General features: G+C 40.3%; 2 protein-coding genes across 2 annotated transcripts; both read left to right on the top strand.

Annotated features, from left to right (window-relative positions):
- The first annotated feature begins 5255 nt into the window (after positions 1–5255).
- On the top strand, positions 5256–17709 carry LOC120422698 (glutamate receptor ionotropic, kainate glr-3-like). The gene is made up of 4 exons (XM_039586211.2): positions 5256–5749; positions 5816–6167; positions 15310–16118; positions 16175–17709. Exons 1-4 carry the CDS (start codon positions 5393–5395, stop codon positions 16595–16597), a joined length of 1941 nt encoding a protein of 646 aa, XP_039442145.1. The 5' UTR covers positions 5256–5392; the 3' UTR covers positions 16598–17709.
- LOC128093283 (uncharacterized) lies at positions 14415–15371 on the top strand. The gene is made up of 2 exons (XM_052709514.1): positions 14415–14813; positions 14872–15371. Exons 1-2 carry the CDS (start codon positions 14427–14429, stop codon positions 15241–15243), a joined length of 759 nt encoding a protein of 252 aa, XP_052565474.1. The 5' UTR covers positions 14415–14426; the 3' UTR covers positions 15244–15371.
- Positions 17710–17733: the final 24 nt, after the last annotated feature.

The following is a 17733-nucleotide window of genomic DNA, read 5'->3' as shown; positions in this document are numbered from 1 at the left end:
TGGGAGACTTTCAAAATACTTTGCCTTGACCTGTTATGAGATCCGCACAAGAAGGAAGAATCTTCAGATGCGAAAGTTTGCGACAAGAGCACTTTTTTGACTCGAACGGGAGGTCGATGCACTCCAGTTCGGCAGTCAGAGATTGCAAATTCTTAAGAAATGCTTCGGCTAAACTCGCGCAATTATTGCAATTGTGATGCTGCCCGAGTTCTAGAGGACCGAAGCCTGTTCTAATTGCACCTTTACTGAGGGTTCTAGGACTTCGACTCGGTCACTTTTACCCTGATCGTGGAGGAAGCAGGAGTGGTCGAAGGACCGTTTTGGTATCGTCTAGTGAAGGTAGTTTTAAAGTCGTGGAAGTGTCTCAGTGGCAGAGGTTAATCCTGCAATTTATTTTAGATCTCGCGGCTAGGTAGTAGGAGTAGGGTAGTGGCGAATCAGGTGGAAACCCTGACACTCCAGGTAACGTAGCTAACCGAGGTTACCGTAGTGCGTTGGCTAATTTTTTGGGGAATTGGTTGGGCGATCTTTTCGGCACAGGTGGCAACCGGCATCACCCGTAGCAGAACGACCACTCCAACCGACAACCCAGCGCTTCTGGACTCCATCAAGGGGTCGAAGTTCCGGGGTGAACCCCCAAGCAGCTCGTCCGTCAACACACGAGCTGGGCGGCGTCCATCAACACACGCCGCGGTCGAACCCTCGACAACCAACCGACCGGACCGGGACGGCCTCGTGGAGGCCTAGGTACACCGCCAAGTTCCCGCGCGCATCCGCGCCGTCGTCGCAACCGACGCCAACATCGCAGCATCGTAGCTGCACACCCGTGCGCCCCCGCACACCGGAAGTGATGCCGAACGCACGCCGATAGTGCCAACCCGTCTGCTGTTAGCCGCCGGCGGAACCATCTCGCCGTAGCCGAAGCTGTAAGCGCGCCACCACCTGATCGCCGGATCGCCAACCAACACACGTAAATCCATGGTCGTGTAAGTACAAACCCTTTTTCGACATGCGCATGATCGATCGTTGGCCAGTTCTTTTTCCGCCAACCCCGTGGGCAACATAAGCCACCCCCATATTATGTTGCGTGATCGCAAAACCCCCCAGTGAATTATATTATAGCGATCCCCGAATGAATTTCGCCCCCCAAGCCAACGCACACTACTAGCCAAGCAGTGCACTGCAAATGAACAGGTAGAGAGACAGAAAAACTCGAGTGGTACAGAGGTACCGTGTAGGACTAGCATGCTAAAGATCTGCGGATCGAATCTCGTAGGACCCGAAGTATTTTTTTTGTATTGAATAAATTATGCGAACCTGAATATACGATTTTTATGAGCTTCTGGAGTAAATTTGTGGTTTTTTCTTATGTTTTCTGAGGCATCTTTTCACGACTTTCGCGGTAGTTTTATGTTGGGTTCCGCCATTCTGGCTTCTGAAGCGTTCTGGGGAAATTTGATTGAGGAGATTTTCTACCTGTGATGATAAGAACGGGGCAAGTACAATCTTTTGTTTTCTAGATCTGAGGTATTTTTTTTTGAGTTTGCGATCTTTTTCTTCCGTTTGTAGCGCCTCGGCTAACCGCCGAGTTCTCGGATGAGTCGGATCGTTCTCAATCGCAAATTTTGGCATCAAGGATACACCCGCCCTGTGGCAGGGTCTCATAGCTGGGCAAAGCAGCACATGATGAATGGTCTCCCTTTGGGAGTGGCGCTTAAGCCATTCGTTTAATTACGCCAATGCGATCCGACCGACCGCCTCCGGTTACATGGTCCAAACATCCTCAAAAAGGCATTTTAAAGCTCCAAACTACTTGAAAGCTCTATAATTTGCGTCTAGAAAACTAAATTAGGTTGATATGGCGTTGAGTTATGATTATTCATTAAATTGATATTTTTTTCAAATTTTTTTTGAAGGTATTGTCCTGGGTGCAGAATAGTTGTCCGCAAAGCGGCCTCAATTTAGAACTGTCAAAGCGGAACCAATTTACTGTTTGGAAAATGATGCCATAAATTGGCAAGTATTGTAATCGATCTATAATTTATTTTGTCAGGAATAAAAAAGTCGAGGGCGTCGAGCTTTTGAGTCAGTCTTAAGAAAAGAGATGAAATCGAGATTGTCTTAATTTGTTGCTAACATTTCCATAAGCGCTATGTCTCACTCAAAACCTATGTTTACAAATTGTTTAAGACGAATTATCAGTAACTGTGAATGGCACCTGCCAAATAACATTGAATAATCTTACTCCTGTATTATCACTGCGCTTCAAAGATACATAATCTCGTAACTTCCATCCGGTTGCTCTTCTGATTCACGAAATTCCCCCACTTCTGACGCAATATTTCATCACGTTAAAAACAAAGAAGGACTCTTTTAACCGCCCATCGTTTAGTCTACAAAAAAAAGCACGAGGAACATAATTTTTCAGCGAAAACTTTAATATGTATCATCAGATCCAAAATGTTTCAAAACGAGTCATGGCCTATCTACAATCACTTAGCTTAGAATAGTTAAGTAAAGTAAAACTTAGAAAATGTACACAACTGACGGCCGTCATCCACAATCAACTTAGAAAATTTGCTGGGCTGATATACGTTGCTATGCAGTTGTTCGTTTACCTTTGATATGGAAACGTCAACTTACCGTAGATTTTGAAATTTTCCAAACCATACGTCAAGTTTCTAATTTTATTCCTTTTCATTGTAGAAGATCAGATTCATTTCCATTGATTCAAACTCCTAAGCTAAGTGAAATTTTCTAAGTTAAGTGATTGTAGATAGGCCATCACTTTAACAGCAAAAAATATGTCACGCTTGAGCTTGAACAAAGCCTTCTACTTTGTTTATGTTTACAGCTGTAGTTCAGTTGTATTAGTGAGGAGCAGTGGGGATCATTCGGAAATCACGTTACGCATTCTGTCTTTTCAGCACCCAGGTATTGTCCACAAATCGATATTTACTTTTTTATAAGGCTGCTACAAAGTAGTACAAAGTAGTGTTTTTCAACCTTTTCAAGACTTTTTAAGCCTACCTCAATTTGGTTAGCTTGTAACTTGTACCGGAGTCCGATTTGACAAATTTGTATTAAGGGGACCATCCATAAACCACACGGACACTTTTTTTTTGAAATCTCAAACCATCGACTATCGTGGACAATTTCCATACAAATAAAATCTTTTTTGTATGGATCGTGGAAATTCAAATGGCGTCTCGGGCGTCGCAAGGTGCGACGCATATCTTTTTTGCCGGGGCCGATTTTTTCCAAAAAATGCTTAACTTTGAAGGCCTGTACCGAGCTCCAGGGTGCTCCAAACTTCAATGTTATGTGTACGAAAAGATGCGCAAGGATCTGACCGACACCCTAGTGATGTTTTTGGTAAACGCATTGGTGGTCAAAGTGCCTCAAAAAAGACATTTTTGAAAAAAGGTATTTGTACGGGTTAAATCCCATTTAAAATTGAAGGGCGGAGCGCCAGTTCATGTTACGTCCAATCAAGCTCATATGTATTTGGGATTTGGGCTCAGTATGCTCACTGGAACAAACCCCTGAATGCCCGCCAAAAAGTCAATTTTGTTACACTCTAGTGAATATATGATTCGTTAAATTTGACATGTATCCATTTCCAATTTAGAACGTGTGCCAGTAATTTTCCATTGACTGATTATCAACTTGAAAACCATGTAATCAGAATTAAATTTCTCTTGGTATTTTTAAACGGCTGTACTGCCCTTATTTGCATAAACGTCTCATGTGCATTTTCATCAGTTTTTATTTAATGATGCAGTTTGGATCTAAATCTCGTGCGGGATAAACTTGAGTTACGTTTTTCTCAGCTAGTGCTTTTTGTATATGGGACATTTACATGGGCAGCGTAAAAGCTTCATCATCAATTCAAACTCATGTTGCACGTGGCATACAAGTACTGTTAAGTGGTACTGGACGATTCAATAGTCCTTCTATTTCTATTTTTGATATCTTCATCCGATACGAATGGAAAAATGATCAACAACTCCATTAAGTTAATCCAGGCAGGAATAGAATATTAAATTCTCACGGATGTTTAACCAGGAGTATATTTTGCTATAAAAGCATTCCATGTGTGCTGTACCAGACATAAGTTTTCCAGTGAAATGGAAGTGGTTAAGCTTTGGTTTCTGCTTGCCTATCACTACTTTGCGTGGGCTAAACCATGGGACAGGAAAGATTTTTTCGAGATTTCATCAACATATTTCAAAGCACGACATGTTAAGTCGGTGACTGTTTTTAGCTGCTTTGGAGATTTGGATGATTATTGGCTGATGAAGAGTTACTTGGAGCGTGGTTTTTCCGTAAGGATCTTGTCATCTTATACAGAATTCAACGCTTCTGGTCCTAGTAATTCTGGTGTCTTGGTGGATGCTAGGTGTGATGAAATGGTGGCAAAGCTTGTTGAAAAGGTTAGTTTGAAACACTGCTAGTTATTTCACATTCGAATGAAATCTGACATTTTTTAAACAGGAAAACATCAACGCCTACATGTTGACCAACATCTATTGGTTATTTTTGGAAGTTAAACCAAAAACAAGTGAATTTTCAAACAATGATAAAAACTCAACAGTGCCTTCAAGTTTAAGAGTTCTATACGACAAACGTTTCCGAAACGTAGACGTACTGCCAATGACTCACGTGGCGATTGGGTTTCTCGAAGAACGTTGGCGACTGTTTGATGTTCACAAACCCTACAGAGAGGCTTCGGTAATGTGGCAAGAAATAGCGTGTTGTGACAACGATCTGGTTGATCCTAAAGTAATGAAATGCGCTCTGTGGAATGCAGATAAAAATCAAAATGAGAAACGCAACTTGCAAGGGTTCGCAATGCCAGCAGCCACTGTGGTACGTTGATTAAAGTGTTTTCTTAGAAGCTAATAACAATTCATTAAATTTTCAGATTACCTTTCCCGAATATTATGCTGGGCTCGAAAATCGATCGGATTCAATCCATGATCTTTTCACAAAAGCCAACTACCCGTTGATCAAAACGTTGATGTATGATCTTAATTTTACCCTGAACATGCTTCAGGTGAACAGTGGGGGGTGGAAAGTCAACGGAACGTTTACTGGGCTTATGAAACTGTTTCAGCAACGCTCGGTAGAACTTGGTATTATGGGAGCACTGATGAGGTCCGATCGGATGGAGGTGGCAGACTACACAATTGTTACGATGTTAATCAAAACATGTATCATTTTTAAGCAGCCTCCACTTTCGTTGGTTTCAAATATCTTCGAGTTGCCCTTTAGTAGTGGAGTTTGGCTCAGTTGTGGTGCGTTTGTGATAATTTATTGGGCTTCATTGGTTCTGTTCCGATCAATCACCAAAACGGAACCGTTCACCGTTCAGGAGTCGTTGTACTACATGATCGGGACGTTATGTCAGCAAAATGTAGAATTGATGCCACGTTTTAACTCGGCCAAGCTGGTATTCTTTTTCGCACATTTGACGAGCTTTTTTATTTTCACTTCATACTCGGCGAGTATCGTTGCCCTGCTTCAGAGTCCAAGTCGGGCCATAAATTCGGTAGCTGACCTTACAGATTCGCCTATCAAGGTTGGTGCAATGGATACGACCTACGCTTATGTATATTTCAATGAAAGCAAAGATCCTGAAGTCAAGAAGCTATTCCTGAAGAAAATGAAGCCTTTTGGAGAGAAGGCCTTCACCGAGCCTGACGTTGGTATGAAACGTGTTCGAGATGAGTTTTATGCCTTTTCGGTGAGTGCATGACATGAACAATTTCTATAAAGTACCTTTTATAAAGTAACATGTTTGTCACCGCAGGCCGAAGTCAACGCTGCCTATCTGCTGATCAAGGAAACGTTCACCCCGCAAGATGTGTGCAAAGTCCACGAGCTGGAGGCCATCAAGCTGCCACCGTTTTCGATTCCCATGCTTAAGGGCAGCAAATACCGCGAGTTGTTCCGACAGCGACTCATCTGGCAGCAGGAAGTTGGAATCAATCGACGCTTTAATTTGATGTGGATCTCCCAGAAGCCCACGTGTGAATCCGGTACGGCGACCTTTACTTCGGTTGGCCTGACTGAGTTGCGATACGCTTACATTTTCATGGTTGTGGGATTTGGGGTGGCTTTCACGTTGTTGGCATGGGAAATTACTTGGAACAAGCAAAGAAGTAAGTGGCTCGCTAAAGCGAACATTAAGCAACTGAAGCCGAAACCTAAAATTGATAAAACCAATTTTACTTTCCTACAATGATGAAAAAAACTCGATTCTTGGAAAAGTTTGATTCTATTTTTTCAGATGGATAGCTCAATTTAAATTATTTACTAGCTATTCACTTTTGATTAACGTTACTGCAACCCTGGTAGAGGTGACGAATTTTTAATATTTGAAGCACAAATTCCGTAGTAACAGTTCAATACGGCGAATCTGCGTTTGTAAACAAGCAGTCTATCCCCCTCTTACTTGACGTGAACTGTCACCTGAGCGAAAGGGATAGGCTGCTTGTTTACAAATGCAGATTCGTCCTATTGAAATGTTACTACGGAATTTATAACCCACCCATGGTTTGATCCAACGAGGTTTACGGAGTTAGATAGATAGTACAAGTGCTAAAAACAAAAAGTCTTGCAATGAGTTGAATTCTAGAGTTTTTTTTTAAAGGGCCTATAATAGCCCGGGCCAAAAAAATAAAAATTGCTCAAATCAAAAAGTATATGAGATTGCCCGAAAGAGTACTCAAAATGGGGCCTCCAGCCCAAATTTCAGCCCATTTGGTTGAAAATTAGCTTGCCTTGAGCAGGAACAAGTTTAAATGGGAATTAACCCGTAAAACTTGAGCAATTGGGTACATTGCTCTGTACAAGTCTGTCGTTGAAATTTACCGACTTTTGCATACCATGGGGTCCAAGGGGATGGTCTGGGGAACAATTCCTCTGAAGGGTGCAAGATGATCCGAAGCATCTAATCTTGCATAGAAGCAGATTCATTCCGGCGTCGCCGAAATCCTCATGGTCCCAGCAAAATGTGCAGTAGGGTGGGTACGTTTTTCAAAAAGTTCTCGGATCAAGTTTTAGTATGGTTCCCCTTGTAGGGCATGCCCATAGGGCCTTTCATGCCAAATATCAGCTCATTTGGTTGTAAACTGGCTGCGCGCATCAGGGTTAAAGTTTACATGGGAATTACTATGGGAAAATTGGACTTTTTGTTCAAGCGCTCCTACAGGTCTGGGAAAATAACGCGCCAACTTCTGGTATGGTCAGGCCTATGGGGAATGGTCTGGAGAACAATTTCCCGAAGAGAGCATATGGATTCGTTGTCCCTAGACCTGGCGCATCGGCAAACAATCCGATGTCTCCGAAATCAACGGTTTTCCCTGAAAAAGCATCAAATTTTCCTTAGCATGCTATGAAAGCTTGATGCACACCGCGACGCCATACGTCAGATAGCTCCCACGTGGGTGAGAAACGGCTGGAATATTCAATTGCAAACTTTCTTTTAACTAGAAAATGATCATTGCGAGCAATCCTGATATTATTCAGTCGAATTCTGAATCTTTGCATAGCAAATTTGTATTTTTTTGCAAAATTTTCATCCACGTGGTACCTGCCTGACGTATGGCGTCGCGGTGTTCATTAGGCTTTTTCAGGGAAAACCGTTGATTCCGGAGACATCGGGTTGTTTGCCGATGCGCCAGGGTTAGGGACAACGAATCCATATGCTCTCTTCGGGAAAAGTGTTCTCCAAACCATTCCCCTTAGGCCTGACCATACCAGAAGTTGGCGCGTGATTTTCTCAGACCTGTAGGAGCGTTTGAACAAAAAGTTCCAATTTCCCATAGTAATTCCTATGTAAACTTTAACCCTGATGCGCGCAGCCAGTTTACAACCAAATGAGCTGATATTTGGCATGAAAGTCCCTATGGGCATGCCCTACAAGGGGAACCATACTAAAACTTGATCCGAGAACTTTTTGAAAAACGTACCCACCCTAATGTGCAGGGATAAATCAAAGCACACTAAGAAGGCTGCCTCGATCAGAGGACGCCACATGTCAATCAGCCACCGCGTGGTGGGAGGCTATCTGGAAATTGGGGTTTAAAATGATATTTGACGTTTATAAATTTTTTTTGCACAAATATCTGACTGAATAAAATGTTATAACATTGACAAAACCACTTTTAAAGCCACAATTGGAGAAACCCTCCCGCCACGCGGTGGCTGATTGACATGTGGCGTCCTCTGATCGAGGCAGCCTTCTTAGTGTGCTTTGATTTATCCCTGCACATTTTGCTGGGACCATGAGGATTTCGGCGACGCCGGAATGAATCTGATTCTATGCAAGATTAGAGGCTTCGGATCATCTTGCACCCTTCAGAGGAATTGTTCCCCAGACCATCCCCTTGGACCCCATGGTATGCAAAAGTCGGTAAATTTCAACGACAGACTTGTACAGAGCAATGTACCCAATTGCTCAAATTTTACGGGTTAATTCCCATTTAAACTTGTTCCTGCTCAAGGCAAGCCAATTTTCAACCAAATGGGCTGAAATTTGGGCTGGAGGCCCCATTTCGAGTACTCTTTCGGGCAATCTCATATACTTTTTGATTTGAGCAATTTTTATTTTTTTGACCCGGGCTAGCCTATAAGCTATTGTCAATCATAATATGTTTAAAGGACCTATTCAAAAAACTCTAGAATTCAACACTATTGTCAATTCCGGAAAACACCCTTTGAATTAGATATTCTCAGTGAAGGGTTTTTGTTTCCTCTCTAGGTGTCATTCGCCGTCATAATTAGTGTCTAACTCCAAAACAATATCGAAAACATGCAGTGTTCTTTTAGTAGGGTAGAGTATAGTCATCAATGAAACACGGGGAATAATGATAAAATGGCCCTCACAAGACGTAGTTTCAACCAATCAGGCTCATGTTTGGGGGAAAGGTGTGTCTACTAGATACACGTCTGCCATAATAGTGGCTTTGGTTATGGACGCTCCCTTGCAATGTTATTTATACATGTTTGATGCTGGGTTGAAAAAGTAAATTATGACTAGTAATTAAACTTTCGCTCATAGGCTGCCATTAACACAAAAACTATTATTTCTCAATATTTCTTTCGTCATTTTACAGGGCATGAGTTGGGCTACAATGTCCTTTTATTAGGTTTGATCAAAATTTAGAATATACCCAGAATCCAGGGCTGTCTCATTGTTCCCCACTCTTTTCGGCTCATGGGTAACAATGAGACACTTTGATTTTTCTTCATTAAACTTTTCAAAATCTATGGAAATCTTTTAAAACATGAATTGGAAGTGATTTTTGGCATATTTATTGAGTTTGAACTTAATTTAACCAAAAATATAAAGTTATTTGGTAAAATATATGGATTTTACGAAATAAAAATAAAGAGTACACAGAAAAAAATATTCCGGTAAATTTACATTATTTATCATGTACCAAAAGGTATCATGATAAATGATGTAAATTTACATTAGATTCATCGGAAATTTACATGTTTTTCATTGTAAACATTCGGTATCGAAATATTTTAAAATCGTGTAAATTTCCAACAAAAATGATGTAAATTTACACAAACCAAAAAAAAATTTTTGCTCCGCTGGATCCAAAATTCGATTTGAATATCGAATTCTGGATCCAACGGAGCAATACCAGCTATCTATTATAAAGTTATTTGTGCAGATTACCTTTCTAATGAAGTTTATACCCAATAATGTCAAATCAAATCTCAATCCAAAACAAAATAATTTGTATTTTTAACAAGTCGAAACAACGTAAAGTTAAATGATTACGAAAGAGAAAATAATAAAACAAAATAAGCATAAGCATAGGTGCTTACCCGCAGTTGCTACTCCGTTATTGACCAGGACCTCCAGAAGTTACATCCACGAGAGAAAATAATAAAACAAAATCAAAATAAAGTAAATACTGAAAAAAAACTTAAGACATACAAATATTCTGGCTGGCCACTTACCAGTGCTTTGTTTTGCAAGTCATCTGCAGACCAACTAAGGTCCAGAAAGTCCTCCAGATCTGGCCGAACGCGTTCGCGTCATAGAGGAAATCGTTGCACGATTCCTGTCCGTCAAAATCGTTGGCCTTTGTGTTAAAACGCAACCCAGAAGTTGGCACACGCCGATCATGGCAAGAAAATTGGAGCGCTAAACACGGTCGACACTTTTCACCGTTTTAACCGACTTGCCAGGGATTCCCAACAGCTAGATATCGGTGGCAGCACGTCTTCCGTGGTGATCCTGAACCGAAAGAAACATGGACACCAGGCGGCCTGGAGAAGTACTTGCGCATACACCTTAGCCTAAAAAAAATGATAAAGAGCGAGTTTTTACTTTTGGGTTCTTGACTGGACAAACAGAACTTACCTCCGACGATCACGGCACACTTATCTGCGAGTTGTTCAATGCATTTTGCTGGCCAGGTCCAGGGGGTAAACGGAAAATCCGTTGTCTGTGTAGGCAAGACGACAGAGCTCCGGATACGGAACCACTTTCACCACTGAAATATAGAAACCATAGACTAATAATCTTGTTGATACGACAAAATCGCTTCGAAAAAGTCTCTGCCGACTGGGTCTGATGTTTTACTGGCTGCGCCTAGCTTACCTTCGACCTTAACAGCAACGCTGGCGACCTTGATGTCGCTGGTAACGCCGGAGACGTTCGCCAAATTCCCGAACATCCTGCTACTAGACGTTGATCTGTTGGAAGCCGATTCCTTCTCCGATTTTTCAGCCACACAAATGCTAAGAGAGAAAGTAGATTTTTTGGAAGTTTTTTTTCGATTTGTTTTCGACTTTCTTTTCTGTTTAGTGTTTTGTTTCTGTTATGTCAAAGACGCAATGCAATAAACGATGCAGGTGTAGTGAAGAGAAGCAAAATCGGTGCTAGAAAAAAGACATAATAAATAAGATACATAATTGGGGTAAGCGTTAGCATTAGCAGACAGCATGAAATTCTAGGATTTTCTTTAATCGATGCATCCGATTTTTGTTTGAAATGGTCCAATATCGTAACTTTATTTTTTGCTTTCTGGGTGTTCAAAAGTCTCAAGAAGCAAAATATAAAAAAAACCTTTTCAAAAAAAATCAATACTTTTCGTTAATTATTGATCTGATGCACAGTTTATACTAACAGGCTATCGTAACCAATAAAACAACAAATTACGTATAAAGTACCAAAATTTTACAAATATTTTATCCAAATTAATTGGTTTTCTATTGAAATGCGGATATTTACGTGCATAATTGAAAGGAAAACAAACTAATTTTCTTAACAGACCTCGACACCCGCTCCTCCCCCTAACTGCGTTAAGTAATAAAATAATACCTTTATTTACTCACTTGTTTTATTCCCTCCAAATTATGTATTATGGTTTAGTTCATATTTCGATTCCACCTCCGTTGCACCTTGCATGGTGAATCGCCTTTTTTGACAAGTAGTCTCACCAGTTTGAAGGGCTCCATTAAATTGAATTTTCATAGCAAAAGTATTTTGATGCTCGCAACTGAAGCAGTGTGTGCTTTTGAGCTGTAAAAAAATAATTTAATGGCCTATTCGTGGCCACCTACTTTTCGGTTCCGGAAGTGGCCTCCGCTGGGCATGTTCAACGAGTTTTGTGATCGGTCGTTTCTTGCAGCTCTGGAAGATCCCCTAGGGGTCACTGTTTTCATCCAGCATCCGAGAATGCAATGCACTGCTAAAAAAATAATAGTTTTTTATCAATCGATGGTTGTTGAGGCTACGTCGAAAGGAGTCTCCGGAAACTGACCCGTAACATTCCGGTTCAGGCCAAATATCAACTTATCAAGAAGGTGATCTTTGATGGAGCGGAGCAAGTTTCTAAAATTGAAAATTTCGTCGGATATGAACAATTTTGAGAAGTTGGTAGGTTCTTGGAACTTACCGTAGTCGGCTGTCTCGATTCTTATTTACCAGAAGCAGCTTCCGCGTCGTCAGATCACCTGATTGAATCTCTCGCTGGGGGACAAAGCCGGCCATAGGTTCTTCTTCCGGCGCATTGGAGGTCGCAGCTCGACCGACGAAATGATTTTTTTCCTCCAGAATAATATCATACCAACCAACTTGATTAATCTCTCAAAAATTGAGAATCTTTGTCTAGACGTAAGGAAGATGGTCTTTGATTGTAAACATTGTTTGCATTTAGATTGATACGTCAGTTTTACTGGCGACATCGATTAAATAAAACAATCGTCTTAAAATCACTTCCACTCCCTGCGAAACAAACATCAACATTGAAAACAAACTTTAGCTGTCAAACAAAATTTCCAGCTAAATTTACATGAAGCATAATTTACATCAAATTGGTCATTTACATGATTCGTTACTGTTGAAATTTTCCAAAATAATGATGCATTTACATGACATTCAAGAATTACATTTGTTTTAGTTTTACATAACAGTATTTTACATATGATTCAACTGTTTACATCGTATTTAAATTTTACATCGAACAAATTTACATGCAAAACGAGGTTTACATGACATGGATATTTACATATTTTTTTCTGTGTAGCTTTTGTTAATTAAAGTTTCATGTTGGCAAAATTGCTGAAAAATGTGGCAAGTCACCTGCAATGGAACAATACAAAAACATGATGTTTTACTAGAAAAATGTTGATTTTCGTAGAGTGTCTCAATTTTCCCCAGCTGTATAATTGTTCCTGCCAAGTGCGTCTACAATGAAAAAAAAATCAAATTTTTCGCTCTACAGCCTTGGCGTTCTCGATTGCGAGATTCCTACTCGAAACTAGGTGTCCGAAGGCTTGATTTTTGAGACAATTGCAAACCTCTTTTTACACCCAAGCTTCCATCCACCCCGGGAGATTCGAACTGACGACCTTTGGATTGTGAGTCCAACTGCCTACCAGCGACTCCACCGAGGCAGGACTCAGGGAGACGACTCCTACACCTGGACTGAGCTAACGACCTAACCTTTTTTAGGTTAGTCCGGGGCCAACATTTACTTCCCGTTCGACGGAAGGCGTGATCAGACAAATCCCGTCTCGAAAAATGCCACCGGGACCTTCTGGGATCGAACCCAGGCCGACTGGTTGAGAGGCAATCACGCTTACCCCTACACCGAGGTCCCGGCGTCTACAATGAGACAGTTGAATAACTCTGGCTATACATGTCGGATCGATCTCATGTTTTGGTCAATGTTAAAACACATTAAAAGAAAGAAAATGCAATAAAAAACGCTGATGAAAAAAAAAATACAAAAATTGTTGAAAGTTAAAAACTAAAAGTGTCTCATTGATGACTACTCTACCCTATAAACTGTTGGTTTTGGCAATGTTATTTTTAGGCCGTTTCGTTATTTGAGAATGACAGGAAAAATAAAGAGTTTTTCAACGGAATTGCAAAAAAGACATTGAAAAAGATTTTGTTCCTTAAAACATGAAAGAAAATGTTAAAAAAATATTTTAACTAATTTTAAGTAATATTAGAAACTTTAGTATCGAACGTAACTGAGTTACGTGTTACTGAAAGTCACGGCGATGCTTTGCGCCATTAGTCCGGAAGCAGTTGAGGTTAAAGTTTGTTAGCATAACTAGGTATTCAACAACTTGATTGAGCTTCTAAATTTTCTACATCGAACTAGTTATTGCCGGGACCCGTGGTGTAAGGGTAAGCGTGATTGCCTCTCACCCAGTAGGCTAGGGTTTGATCCCAGAAGGTCCCGGTGCCTTTTTTCGAGAAGAGATTTGTCTGTTCACGCTTTCTGTCAGACGGGGAAGTAAATTGTTGGCCCTGTCTAAACTAGAGGTTAGGTCGTTAGCTCAGTCCAGGTGTAGTAGGAGTCGTCTCGCTGGGGCAACGATCAAAACGTTCAAAATTGGATAAGCCATCAGATTGTGCCCAAAACTTCAGTCGAAGGTACCGTCAACTGGTGCGAAGCCTGACATATGGTGCAAATTAATATTGCTGTTATAGCTATGCCATTGCTTGATATTTTGATAAATATGTTTGATTGGTTCTGATTTGAAATACACAGATCATCAAAATTGGTCCCGATTTGCCCCGGTTTTTGTATCGAGGTGATATCATTATCGAATAACGAAACGTTGATTGAAATACCTGAAACGTAGCAACGTCAGAACATGACTACTTACTTAAGATAATTGGGGAAAATTGTTCAATTGTGATTCTTTTCATCGTCGTTTCCTCAAAATATCAAGAGTGTACTTCTATGTTTTTAAACGAACATGAACTGGTTGGACTGTAAATGCTCGAATAATCATTTCAATTTGATACTATTGAGAAACGGCCTAATGCTAATCGCAAAACAAGGACTCAATTAAGAGTCTGAAAAACATCTCAATTACGTTAAGCACGGGCGATTTGAATCTATAATGACGTCACGAATGTCTGTAAAATGTTCCACTATAAAAGATCGTCGGGAAAATTCATCCAGCTAAGAGTTTTCCGGCTGCAGAACCATCTCAAAGCAACAATCATGAAGCTTACACCGTTTGTGCTGTGCTTAACATTAATCTGTGCGATGGTGATGCAACCCTGGGACAAACAGGATTTTCTGGAGATATCGACCGTCTATTTCAAGGCACGGCAAGTTAAGTCGGTTACTGCAATAAGCTGCTTTGGAGCTATGGATGATTTTTGGCTGATGAAAAGTTACTTGGGCAGTGGATTTTATGTGCGGATTGTGACTTCATTCGGGGAATTTAATGTTTCTGGGCTGGGTAATTGTGGCGTAGTTGTGGACGCCAGGTGTGAGGAAATGGTTACAGCTCTAATTGAACACGTATGTAGTAAATGGTTGATTGATTGTTTTGTGAGGAGAGTTTTTTTTTCATTTTCAGAAAGATATCAACGCCTATCTGTTGACAAATATTTACTGGTTGTTCTTGGATGAAAACTCAGAATCAATCGAATCATTCACAAACTCTTCAGTTTTACAAAATTTGAATGTTTTGTACAACAACCGATTTCGAAAGGTAGACGTACTGCCAATGACTCACGTGGCGATTGGATATCTCGATGAACGTTGGCGTCTGTATGACGTTCACAAACCCTACAGGGAGGCATCGGTAATGTGGCAAGAAATTGCGTGTTGTGACGAAGATCTGGTTGATCCTAAAGTAATGAAATGCGCTTTGTGGAATGTTGATAAGAATCAAAAAATGAAACGCGACTTGCAAGGATTCGCAATGCCGGCAGCAACCGTGGTATGAATTTATTTTCTGGAAATGTAAAATGCAACTTGACTGTTTTAAAATCTTTACAGGTTACATCACCAGAATATTACCTCGGTATTGAGGATCGATCGGATCCGATCCATGATCTGTTTGCAAAGGCAAACTATCCCTTCATCAAAGCATTGATGTACGATCTTAACTTTACCCTAAACATGCTTCAAGTGGACAGTGGAGGTTGGAAAATTAATGGAACATTCACTGGAATCATGGGAAAGTTTCAGAAACGATCGATCGAACTGGGAATTTTGGGAGCGCTGATGAGATCCGATCGGATGGAGGTTGTAGACTATACAATCGTTACGATGATCGTCAAATCAAGCATTATTTTCAAGCAACCTCCACTTTCGTTGGTATCAAACATTTATGAGTTACCGTTTAGCACTGGAGTTTGGTTCAGTTGTGGGGGATTTGTAGTCTTCTATTGGATCACGTTGGTGTTGTTCAGGTTGATCACCAAAACGGAACCGTTCACCGTTCAGGAGTCGTTGTACTACATGATTGGGACAATCTGTCAGCAAAACGTTGAATTGATGCCCCATTTTAACTCTGCAAAGTTGATGTTCTTTTTCGCACATTTGACGAGCTTTTTCATTTTCACCTCCTACTCGGCAAGTATCGTTGCCCTGCTGCAGAGTCCAAGTCGGGCTATAACCACGGTGGCTGATCTTGCAGCTTCTCCGTTCAAGGCCGGTTCGATGGATGCGATTTACGCGTTTGTATACTTTAACGAAAGCAAGGATCCTGCAGTCAAGGAGCTGTTCCAGAAGAAGATGAAACCTTTGGGCAAGAAGGCCTTCACCGAGGCCGACGTCGGTATGCGGCGGGTTCGAGATGAGTTTTATGCTTTTTCGGTGAGGTTCTTCTAGAGCTGGATGAAAATTATAATATTTGAATTTCTCCGATACAGGTCGAAGTCAACGCAGCATATCTGCTGATTAAGGAGACCTTCACCCCTCAGGACGTGTGCAAGGTGTACGAGCTGGAGGCCATCAAGTTGCCACCGTTTTCGATTCCGGTGCTAAAGGGAAGCAAATATCGTGAACTGCTCCGACAGCGACTCATTTGGCAACGGGAGGTTGGCATCATTCGCCGATACAACTTGATTTGGATCGCCCAGAAGCCCACGTGCGAGTCAGGAGCGGCTGCTTTCAATTCGGTTGGCCTTAATGAACTGCGATACGTGTGCATCTTCATGATCATTGGGTTTGGAGTGGCATTTTTGCTGTTGGCTTGCGAGATTGCTTGGAAGAAACAGCAAAATAAGCGAATCGCGAAAGCTAAGCTCAAACAACAGCAAAGTCGAAGCACTTTGATTTCGTTTCTGAACTAACAAATTAAGAGATATTATGATTGGATCAACAAACGTGATTTAAGAGCACGTGTGGTACAAAATGTTTTACGAATTTGGGATTTTACAACCTAATCATATATTGAGGATCATGCAATTTTATAGAACAAAATTCAACTACCAAAAACTCTCTTCTATGTGAGATATTTTTGTCTGTTTTTAATCAAAATGTAGAATTTGAGTGATTAAATAACAGCCTTGGTTGAATAAAATTGATTATTTTTTCAATTACCCGCTAAATATAAATATCTACAAAAGTTTTGCACAACGCAGGAAAGCGTTGAAATTGAATAAAAATCTCGGGGCTCGATGATTTCAATTTGTTATCCAAATAGAACGGCGTATTGTAATTTGAATCATAGATAAAGAGTATTATGCTGTTCAGGTTTAATTAAAAATAAAACATCATGATTTTCAGTGCGTATGTCTATTCAACAAATGTTTCTCTGAACCGTTTACATTTTTTCTTTTCCATTGTTCGAATAAGACTGGTAGCGACCAACAATTCGTAAAGCTTTTTTTTTATTCTCTCGAGAAACAGTCCAACATCATGTTTTTTTTGTTACAATTTTTAGTTTCTTTATTTTGAGTATTTTAATTACACATTAATTTAAGGTTCAGCATACTGCCAATGTTTTTTTTTCAAGACCCGTTTTTAGAGCTGCAATTCAATTTGGAGTGTGGAACTTTTTATAATCTTTTTTTTATTTAATTATTTCTGATCTAGCGTTATGAAGTACAATCACGTTGATGTAAATATTCGCAGATGAGTTTTTTGTTCTTTGCTTACAAATATATAGGTATCATTTTGTATTCAGTAAAACTGCTAACCATTACACTTAACAAGTAGTCATTTTTGAACAAAAGTAATCGTTAAATGGCATTAAAAACTTATATCAAAAGACAATTAACGTTTTGCAACAGATTATAAAATAACTTACGAGATTTTTTGGTTTCACTATCGAATGCCATCCGTTGAAAATGCAGATCGTAAAATTTCTTAATACTTACAAAGTGAAGTTGTAAACGAATAGTTTAACGGATGTCTTATGGCGATGGTAACGTTTTGTTTCTTTTACAATTAACCACATATTTTGTGAAGGCCTTCTATACTCTGC

This window comes from Culex pipiens, chromosome 3 (assembly GCF_016801865.2).
Source record: "Culex pipiens pallens isolate TS chromosome 3, TS_CPP_V2, whole genome shotgun sequence".
In the NCBI taxonomy this organism is placed as follows: Eukaryota; Metazoa; Arthropoda; class Insecta; order Diptera; family Culicidae; genus Culex; species Culex pipiens.
Note: the sequence above shows the minus strand (reverse complement) of the source record. Positions and strands in the feature narration are given on the sequence as shown.

What these genes read in the sequence shown, in the direction of transcription:
- LOC128093283 (XM_052709514.1), top strand. Translation starts at nt 14,427, where the DNA reads ATGTTCCACTATAAAAGATCGTCGGGAAAATTCATCCAGCTAAGAGTT. An exon ending in TTACAGCTCTAATTGAACAC is followed by an intron (nt 14,814 to 14,871) that starts GTATGTAGTAAA and finishes TTTCATTTTCAG; the next exon opens with AAAGATATCAACGCCTATCT.
- LOC120422698 (XM_039586211.2), top strand. Translation starts at nt 5,393, where the DNA reads ATGATCGGGACGTTATGTCAGCAAAATGTAGAATTGATGCCACGTTTT. An exon ending in TACTTGGAACAAGCAAAGAA is followed by an intron (nt 6,168 to 15,309) that starts GTAAGTGGCTCG and finishes TTACATCACCAG; the next exon opens with AATATTACCTCGGTATTGAG. An exon ending in ATGAGTTTTATGCTTTTTCG is followed by an intron (nt 16,119 to 16,174) that starts GTGAGGTTCTTC and finishes TCTCCGATACAG; the next exon opens with GTCGAAGTCAACGCAGCATA.